The following is a 10,701-nucleotide window of genomic DNA, read 5'->3' as shown; positions in this document are numbered from 1 at the left end:
TATATGTATATATATATATATAAAGAATATAAATAAGAGTGTATCAGTCATTAATATGATTGAAAGTTGCATATTGTCGCATCAGACATCAAGAATATGATTAATTAGCATTGTTATGTAAATATGTAACTTGATGTCATAAAATAAATGACAGTTATAAAAAGAGGGAGGAAGTTATAAATAAGGAGGGAGGAAGTTGCATACGTGACATCAAGAAGTTTGATGCGATAATATTAGAACTAAAGAGGGAGGAAATTATAAATACGGCATTTTGAATATTTAAATGACAGTTATAAGATAAATGGTTCATTAAATAAATAAAATAAATAGTGGACACAACTTTTATCAATTGGTCATGCTTAAGAATTAATAGAATAGATTACGGTTATTAAAGAGGTAATAAATGATGCAGTTATAAACAACAAATTATCCCTAAATAAAAGCAATACATAATTAGATACAATTTTTATCAATAGATTAATAGTATTGATGTTACACGAATGGAATGTCTTATTGGACCTTTGAAATGAAAATAGACGACAAAATGAAATTACGGTATAGACCTTCTTTTTTTTCATACGTGTTGACAACATCGATTGATTTTGATTTGATTAGGTTTGTTAACGGCAAAAATGCTCCCTGACACGAGACACGAGGCACACTGTTTCGAAGTTTGAAATTACCCTAATTCCCCCGTTCGGAACCGTTGCGCCACCGTCTTCGCTTCTCAGCCACCGCACCTAACTTTCCGGCGACTCTGTTTTCTTCTTCAAAACACGCATCAAGACAGGATCTACTCTTCCTTCGGATTGAATGGCCCTGCAAATGATGCTATCTGAGCAGATCGGATTTGGAAAGTCAAGCATTTATTCCCTTTTTAAAAAGAACGCTCCTCTGTCGGGTAGCGCTTGAAGACTTCTTTTACTTCTTACTGTCTTGTGCAGTTAATCTACCTTATCACTAAGGAAGTTCTACCATTTACTGTGGTCTCTTTACTGTCGACGAATCTTCCAGTACCTTCCACTCAAGGTAAAACCCACGCTACTTTCTTCATGACGTACCGTCTCTCAAGGTCCGACAAAGAGAAATGGACGGCTGATACTCGCCGACCCCAAAAGCGTCCTCCGATCAAAATCCCGGCGACAAACAATAACGCCCTCATCGAAGAACACCGCTTTACGCTCATTGGAAGGGTCACTAACCCCTCTGTTCAAAAAACTAGGGCTCTAGTTGACTTCTTCCTACAGCATTGGCGAGTTACAGGAACCATCTCAGGCAGAGACCTGGGACCTCAGCTGTTTCAGTTTAAATTTGAATCAGAACAGGACATCCAGACAATTCTAGCAGGAGCTCCATATCACTTCAAACGCTGGATGATTATCCTGCAAAGGTGGGAGCCAATTGTCTCTGACCACTTTCCGGCCCTTATCCCGTTCTGGATTACAGTTCACGGCATCCCCCTCCACTATTGGGATGATAAAACGATGACGGCGATTGGGAGTGCCCTTGGACCCATTGATGGCAAAGATGTTGAACATGCTAGAATCAGGATCCTTATAAATGGTCTCAAACCTCTGGAAATGAAGCTGGATCTCAGCTTACCTTCCGGTGAAATAAAAGAGGTGGAGCTCCAATACGAAAAACTGGAAAAGCACTGTTTCTCCTGCTTCTCCCTCTCCCATGAAGTAGAAGAGTGCCCATACCAGAGAGCCAGATCAAACTATGGAGCTAGACCACATCAACTAGGCATCTCGCAAAGGCAAACTCTGGAAAGAATTGATGCAGGAAAGAGAAGGCTGGACTCTCGGAGGCAAAACAGATACTCTCCTGAACCAGAACAGCAGCTGCGAGAACAAGCATCTTCTTACAACAGAGGAAGTGATCGTGCTATTGACTGGGTCCATGATAAAGACTTCTACGTTCATTATGGAGCAAGGCGTGATCCACACCATAATGAAAGTAGACGTCAGCAGGAATCTAGCGGCCATGCTAATGCACGACCCTCAGCTAGAGACAGACTATCTCTCCCTAAAGACAGCTCTGCATCTCTTAAAACGGGGAACTCCCGACTTGGGGGATCGTCCCAGAGAAGTGAATGGAGACGAGTGCAAGGAGGCTCTGCCTCAGTTCAATCACATGTCTCTCATACTCCTTCTCCTAGACCAAATAGAGAGCAGATGCAAGGTTCGGGGAATGGCTTGCGTGGACCTGTAATGCAATCAGGGGAACGTAGCTTTCCGTCAAATGAACGAAGATCAGCCCTGGAACGGTTATCTGCATCCAAAGATAGAGTTCCACTACTCCTCGACGGAGAAGCAAATGCAAACTCAGGGAGATTGCAGGGTATAAGTGTTCTGCAAGGTGATGATTTGAGACATCGTCACTCCTCAGGCGGGTCCTCCAGACACCCGTCCTCAAAAGCTGCAGGGAAAGCCCATGTGGACCAATCTCCTATCAGAACCCTCAGTGAAGACAGAAGACACGTCTCTCTCCGGCTAGGACCAATGCTGGACTCTGAAGAAACTATCCTAGAAGACATTCCTCTTCCTAGAAGGATTGGAGAAGCCAGTCTTGCAGGCCGTAAAGCACAGGGGAAAAAGAAGATGAATATCCCATCATCGACAAGGAAAAGAGCTGGAAGAAGCCCTCCTCAAGGTGTCAGCGTGAAGAGACGCAGAACAACTAAATCTCAAACTTCTTCAAAGCGCAGACACAATCCAGCATCTGCTGCTGCAGAGGTGAACTCGGAAGCAGGAACCTCCAGAGCTGCAAGACCAAAGGCTAACCCTGCTACACCTGCTACAAGAAGGGGAGCGGATTTTCGGACCGCTCCAAACTCTCTTCCTTAGTGTGTATGAGTTGGAACTGTCAAGGTATGGGAAGCAACTTGACAGTTCGTCGTCTAAAGGAATTTAAATCAAAAAATTCCCCGGACATCATGTTTCTCATGGAAACAAAGCGACATGATGAAGAAGTCTTTAGGCTGTATAAGGACTCTGACTTTGTTTACCACTACACTGTCCCGCCTGTGGGATTAAGTGGCGGTCTTGCACTATCTTGGAAAAAAGAAATTAAGCTTGAAATCCTTTTCTCTTCTGCAAATGTTATTGACACAAAGCTACAGATCAATAATAAGACTGTGTTTGTGTCTTTCATTTACGGAGCACCGCAACAAGGAGACAGAGCAAAATTCTGGGAAGATTTATCACTGCTTGGAAATCAAAGAGATACCCCCTGGCTGTTAACGGGAGACTTCAATGACCTCCTAGACAATTCCGAGAAAGTAGGAGGCCCACCGAGATGGGAGGGCTCGTTTCTAGCCTTCCGAAATTTCGTCTCAACAAATGGACTATGGGATCTACAATTCTCTGGGAATTCTCTCTCTTGGAGAGGAACTAGATATAGCCACCACATCCAGTCCCGACTCGATAGAGCTATGGCTAATCTAGCTTGGTTTGAACAATTCCCCTCGGGACGCAGCGAGTACCTGAGGTTCGAGGGATCTGACCACCGTCCTCTTCTCACCCATTTTGACCAGAACCTGATAAAGAAAAAGGGCATCTTTAGGTTTGACAGGAGGCTTAGAGAGAAACCTGAGATTAGACAACTGGTTGATGAGACTTGGAACTCTGTCCCTTCAGATTCTGTTCTCACAAAAATAAATGAAGTGAGGAGGAACATTGTGGACTGGACAAAGAAACAGGCTGCTACGAGCAAGGATCTCATCGTCTCTACTCAAACACTGCTGGAGCAAGCTTTGTCTGATACCACACCGGACCCAACAAGAATTCAGACGCTCACGCAGACTTTAGAGAAAGCATATGCGGAAGAGGAAGCATACTGGAGACAGAGGAGTAGAATCCAGTGGCTAAGCTGTGGAGATCGAAACTCAAACTTCTTCCATGCGGTCACCAGAGGCAGGAGAGCTTGTAATAAATTCTCAACCATTGAAACAGAGGAGGGACAAGCTTTCTATAAAGAAAATGAAATTGTCATGGCCTTCTCAAAATTTTATCAGACTCTGTTTACTTCTGGGAATGCAGATTCGCGGCAGATTGTTCAAGAAGCTCTGACCTGCAAGATTACGGATGAGATGAACCGCTCCCTCATTGCCATTCCAGATGATCAGGAGATCAAACAAGCGGTATTTTCTATACATGCTGACAAAGCACCCGGCCCTGATGGCTTCTCAGCTGGTTTCTACCACTCTTTTTGGGAGATAATTGGCGAGGATGTCTCCCGGGAAATACGAGGTTTCTTTGAAACAAGCTACCTCAACCCCAGGCAAAATGAAACTCACTTGCGCCTGATACCAAAGGGAATGAGCGCCAAAAAAGTCTCCGACTATCGTCCCATTGCCTTGTGTAATACACACTATAAGATCATCGCCAAAATCCTTACGAAGAGACTTCAACCTCTCCTGCAGGATCTGATATCACCATATCAATCAGCCTTTGTTCCGGGCCGAGCGATTGCGGATAACGTCTTGATCACGCACGAAACGCTACACTTCTTGAGGACCTCGGGTGCAAAAAAGAGATGCTCCATGGCGGTGAAAACCGACATGAGCAAGGCGTACGACCGAATCGAGTGGAGCTTTCTCAAAGAGGTTCTCAAAACCCTTGGCTTCCATGAGATCTGGATATCGTGGATAATGGAATGCGTTTCGACGGTCTCATACTCCTTCCTCATCAATGGTGGACCGCAAGGATGTGTCAACCCGGGAAGAGGACTCCGCCAAGGCGACCCACTGTCGCCCTACCTCTTCATCTTGTGCACGGAGGTCCTCTCCGGTCTCTGCCAAAAGGCGCTGCAGAATGGCTCTCTCCCAGGCATCAAAGTCGCAAGGAACTGCCCGGCTATTAATCATCTCCTCTTTGCTGACGATACAATGTTTTTCGGGAAAACAAACCACTCCAGCTGCTCGGCCCTGGTCTCAATCCTCAAGAGATATGAAGAAGCTTCGGGCCAACAAATCAATCGAGAAAAATCGGCAATCACCTTCTCATCTAAAACTCCCCTGGAAGCGAAGGACAGAGTAAAGAGAGACTTGAACATCAGTACTGAGGGCGGCATCGGCAAGTACTTGGGCCTACCGGAAAATTTTGGGAGGAAAAAAAGAGATATCTTCGCGAGTATTGTCGACCGGATCAGACAGAAGTCTCACAGATGGACAACTAGATACCTATCCGGAGCTGGGAAAATGGTCCTACTCAAAGCGGTCCTCTCGGCTATGCCCTCTTACACTATGACCTGCTTTAAGCTTCCCAAATCCCTGTGTAAGCAAATCCAATCGGTTCTCACCCGATTCTGGTGGGATCTAAAACCGGACATCCGTAAGATGTGTCTGGTTTCTTGGGATAATCTTACTCTACCCAAGAGCGCGGGAGGGCTAGGTTTCAGGGAGATCGAAATCTTCAACGATGCTTTGCTCGCAAAACTATCTTGGCGTCTCCTGTCTAACCCAAACTCCCTCCTAGGACAGGTCCTGCTCAACAAGTACTGCAAGTACGACAGTTTCCTAGAATGCTCTGCCCCAGGTAACTCCTCACATGGATGGCGGGGAATCTTAGCAGGGAGACAGGTTATCAAGCGAGGTTTAGGATGGATCATCGGTGACGGGCGCCAAATCAACATCTGGCAAGATAACTGGCTCTCCACGTCCAGTCAACTCTGCCCATTTGGTCCACCGCCTGAGAGCCTGCAACAAATGACTGTCTCAGAGCTCATCTCACGAGAGACTGGACTGTGGAACTCGGAGGCTATTCGAGCTGTCCTTCCTCACTATGAAAATCACATCAAGCTTCTGGTCCCGAGTACGCTCGGTATGTGTGATACAAGAGTTTGGTTACCTGAGAAATCAGGTGAATACACAGCAAAGTCCGGTTATGCTCTATCAAAGCTCAATGTATCTGCTACGACAAGTGAGGAGTTCAACTGGAAAAGGTGTATTTGGAATGTCAAGTGCCCCCCGAAGATCCGCCATTTTCTGTGGAAAGTTAAGCGGGGAGCTCTGTCTGTGGGTGATCTGCTCAAAAGAAGAGGCATTCAAACTGATGGGAAATGCAAGCGATGTGGAGGTGACGAAACCATACTCCATATCCTCCTTACCTGCCCTTTTGCGATGAAGGTGTGGGAGCTCTCCCCTGCTCTGTTCAAGCCAAACCCCTATGTGGTGACTTCTGTAACAGAGCTCTTTAATAGCTGCCAAAAAATGGTGAATCTCCCTCCCTCTGGTATCTCTCAACTGCTATTTCCTTGGATCCTTTGGAACTTATGGACTAGTAGAAACCAGTTGGTGTTTCAAGATAAATTGGTTGATGAGAATGAAGTGATTACAAAAGCTCTCAAAGATGGAAGAGAATGGCAACTGGCTCAGCCTCCTAAGCCTGCGTTAATAGCGCAATCACCTCCCATCCATCAAACTGATCGACTCCCGACGTCTACGGCGATACACGTCTTCTCTGATGGAGCGTGGGATAAGAACACTTGCAGGGGTGGAATGGGCTGGATCGTGAAGACCTCCTCCGGTGCAACACTGCTCAGTGGCTCTTCTCACCGCCGCGTCGTTGCTTCAGCAATGGTTGCCGAAGCTCTGGCCATGAAAGAAGCCATTGGCTATGCTGTTTATGCAGGTTTCAAAGACTTACTCTGTTTTACAGATTGTAAAAGTCTCTCGGACTACCTCACAGGAAACTCCTCTGTGACTACCGTTCAAGGCATCCTCCACGACATAGGCGTGTTGACTCGATCCTTGGACTCTATCTCCTTCTTCTTTATCCCTCGTGTTAAGAATGAGGATGCTGATAGCTTAGCAAAAGCAGCTCTTGCTGTGTGTTTTAATTTCCCCTAGTTGTAAAACGTTTTCTTTTGAAGCAAGTAATGAAAGGTTTGATCAAAAAAAAAAAGTTAACGGCATATGAATTTATAAAAATTTCATGAATTAAGGGGCTATAGACATAAATAATAATAACTTTAAGGAGATAAAGCAAAACATGTAACTTACACAAAAGTGTACCCTTTGATTTTCTCTCAAACAGAAAAGTTTAATCATTATTAACCTTGTCAGACTGAAAAATATCACTGAATTATACTAGATCCTTTGCTTCAGAGATCTTCTTGTGCATTAAACCGTATTCTTAGATTTTCTCGAATATCAAACATTCCTATCTTATATATCAAACATTATACCTCTTTGCATCTCTCTTGCAAATATTAATTGATTACCCAGTTCGTAGGGATTAAATGTTCTGTTGGTAAAGCTATGAAAATACTCGATCGAGATATATATTAAATAAGTTACTTTGGGATCATCCTTACGTTTGACGAACAGAATACTTACATTTTGATATTTATTTTTCAGACGGTAGCGTAAATATTGAGGTTGGAATAAATAAAGCTTAATTTCGACTTTCGTACTACATATATATGAGAGCGTTTCCATTGGCGCATGTATATTCTACGTACCTATAGGTTTATGACTACAAGAGAAAGACTTCAATTCAGGCGTGTATGTATGGTATGCCCATTATATGAAAATTTGACATAGGCCGAACATCACCTATTGCCAAATCTGAACAAACGTTTAGTAATTTGGAGGGCTAGAATCTTTCAAGTAGGTTTAAATGAGACAATTCTCGGATAACGTACAATCAACCAAGCAGGGGAACACGACGAAGCACATGATGTAATAAAATAAAAACTAAATGGAAAACATTTATTATCACTAATGTTACAAATCCAGGAGTACTATCAAATGATTACATGTATATTCCTTGCAGGAAAAATAATTTGATCCTGAAATCAGTGCAATTCCCATCCCATACACATTCAAATAAACCAAACAGGGGAAACAAGATATAATCAAATCAAAAGCTAAATGGATACAAATGACGGTGTATAACATATGACCCAATCCATTTAGCTTTTGATTTGATTATATCTTAAATACACAGCCAATTTGATATGATAAAAGGGAATGTAATACGACATGGACCTTCTTCAGTTTATTTTACGACTTATACAAAGCTTTTGATATGATAAAAGCGAATGTAATTGAGAAATTTGAGTGATACGCAGCAAAGTAGATATTCGATTCGTATAGAAAATGAAGACAATGAGAAATACGAAGCAAGTAGATCATTAGTTGTTACAAAGAAGGAAAAGAAACTGATATGGAAAAGCAAATTTTACAAACAACTGTTACTAGAAACGCATACTCAAACGTATTACAGCTAGAATTATTTAGAAGAAAAAAAAAAAAAAGACAGAAAGTAGGAAACTGAATCCATACTCAAACGTCTTACAAGTGGAATTACATTTAAAAAAAAAAAAACAGATAGAGAGGAAGTAGGAAACGGATTCAATGCACTAGGACATTTTAAGTTTCTTCCCAATAAACTTCAAAATCCATGTTTTCATCTAACAGTTCATCTGCCAAGTCGTAAAACACTATGGACCCACCGATAGGAACTGCAACCCAGCAGTCTGAATCCACTTCCAAAGGCTCTAGGTTTTTGGCATACACAATTCCCCGAGCACCCACAGTGACTAATCCACCACCGCCAAGTTGGATCTCATCATCTTCGTCAGAAACATGAATAATGTGCCCAGTACTGGATGTAACAGTTAGATGACCAAAAACATGAACAACTCGAGCTCTGGTGCGCACAATTTTGTGGGGAAAGTTAAACACACATCCCACAACGCCGTCAGGCATATGCTCTACAAAGATAACATCAGATAACAATAAGTAACCCAAATAATGATTAAGGACACCAAAACAACCTAGCGGAACATAATAATAACAAATCAGAAACTAACTTAATTTTGAATACTAATTTAATTATGAATTAGAACCTGGTTGTCGAGGACGCATGTTTGGCTGCACTTGGTAATATGCCAAAGTGATACTAGATCCATAATCACCATCTTGCCAATCGTACCTAGGGAACGTACCAAGAATTGGCAAAGGACCAATAAATGGGGGAGGAGGCAAATTGGGAACAACCGGTGCAAGAGGGTTGGAAGCAAGCGGAGGAGAGTTGGAAGCAACGGGTGAGGGATGGTTGGGAACAGTAGGTGAAGGAATGGAGGCATAAACCGAATCGGATGAGGGGATGCTTGAAACTGAACCGGTTGATGAGACAGGGGAAGCAGAACCGGAAGAGGAGACCGGAGATGGAACAACATTGCCAACGGAAGGAACAGAGGCAGTGGGGCCTGTCCAGCGTAAGCCAACCGGGAGTAGAAAAGAGTCAGAGCCAGAGGAGGGAGGTGGACAAAAGCCTACGGATGGAATAGATCCAGCTGGAGAGGGCACAGGACACACAGAGGCGGCGGATGGAATTTGAAAACCAGAGGCAGCGGAGGGTATGAGAGAACCAGAACCAGCAGGAGCGGCGGAAGAGTTGTTGCGTGCGACGGAAGCGGCGGAGAGAGAGTTGTTGCGTGCGACGGAAGCAGCGGAGAGAGAGTTGTTGCGTCCGACGGAAGCGGCGGAGAGAGAGTTGTTGCGTGCGACGGAATCGGAGGGAGAGTTGCGTCCGACGGAATCGGAGTGTTGCAAGGACTCGCCGGGAGAGTAGTGTTGCAAGGATTCGCCGGAATCGGAGTTTTGAAAGGACTCGCCGGAATCGGAGGACTCGCCGGGAGAGGGGAGTTTGTCGGCGACGGAGGGATCGAGGTGTTTGACGGCATCGGCGGCTTGGACATCACCGGCGAGAGCTTGCTGTTGAACGTCCCCGGCGAGAGCTTGTTGTTGAACGTCACCGGCGTAATGTTGAACGGCACCGTCGCGGCGTCGCCCTATCCTCAATTTGAGAGGACAAAAACCGAAGAAACACTTTTTGAAAAATCTCATTTCGAATTTTTGAATAAAAGTGGTTATGGATCAAATGAAAATAAAAGTGTGTTTATATAGAGAGAGAGATTCAAGCGATCAAATGTAAAAAAAAAAAGAGGCGCTCAAAAACGAAAACTAAGGCGCCCAAACCAAAAAAACAGAGGTGATCTAAGCGCCAAAATGAAAAATTGAGGCGCCAGAAACTAGAAGTGGCGGGACATCTATGCGCCAGAAGCTAGAAAAGGCGGGACATCTAATGGCGACAAAACAAAAAAAAAAATTAGAAGGCATGACTAATCTCATGGGACACTAGATCTGTTGATATCTCATCGGACGCAGTCGACTGAAAAATAACAACACATACGCTTTGATTTTTTACGAACTCTAAACGTAATATCTGAAGAAAATCAATCACCCACATTCTTCGAAATTTAATAACAAGAAAATGTCTCCTAGAATACCACGTGATTAATCTCATTGGAGAAAAAAATTCTACTGAGATAATCATCGCAGTTAGATGGAGGCGGAGTTGTGAGTTGAACTTTTTTTCTGTCGGAACAGACTGCAATTTATAGAGAAAATCCCTAGCTCTGACTCTGGGTCACATGGGCTTGAGTAATGTCCAAAACAGCTCATGATTTTCTTTGTATACCAGCCCATCTATTTGAACCAATTGTTTCACTCTTTTTAATTGGACTGCTCCGGTTCGGCCCATTATTTTGTACCGGGCAAATATATATGATAACCAAGAAATCACATTTTTATATTTGACTTGCTTTCTATAATTCAACCACCCTCTATTTCATAATTAATAAAAGGCTCTAACAATGAAAATATACTATTCCAAATGGTATTAA

At 43.5% G+C, this 10,701-nt stretch overlaps 1 protein-coding gene across 1 annotated transcript; it reads right to left on the bottom strand.

Moving 5' to 3' along the window:
• Positions 1-8,274: 8,274 nt before the first annotated feature.
• Positions 8,275-10,393, bottom strand: LOC130506661 (flocculation protein FLO11-like). The gene is made up of 2 exons (XM_057001352.1): positions 8,860-10,393; positions 8,275-8,724 (listed from the first exon to the last, which is right to left on the bottom strand). Exons 1-2 carry the CDS (start codon positions 9,860-9,862, stop codon positions 8,381-8,383), a joined length of 1,347 nt encoding a protein of 448 aa, XP_056857332.1. The 5' UTR covers positions 9,863-10,393; the 3' UTR covers positions 8,275-8,380.
• Positions 10,394-10,701: the final 308 nt, after the last annotated feature.

The sequence above is a fragment of the Raphanus sativus genome, unplaced genomic scaffold (assembly GCF_000801105.2).
Source record: "Raphanus sativus cultivar WK10039 unplaced genomic scaffold, ASM80110v3 Scaffold3519, whole genome shotgun sequence".
Classification (NCBI taxonomy): domain Eukaryota; kingdom Viridiplantae; phylum Streptophyta; class Magnoliopsida; order Brassicales; family Brassicaceae; genus Raphanus; species Raphanus sativus.
The sequence above is the reverse complement of the archived record's forward strand: the minus strand, read 5'-3'. Positions and strand labels throughout refer to the sequence as shown.

Coding starts and splice junctions, on each gene's coding strand:
- LOC130506661 (XM_057001352.1), bottom strand. CDS start 9,862: ATGAGATTTTTCAAAAAGTGTTTCTTCGGTTTTTGTCCTCTCAAATTG. Junction 8,725..8,859: donor CATGCGTCCTCGACAACCAG/GTTCTAATTCAT, acceptor TTATCTTTGTAG/AGCATATGCCTGACGGCGTT.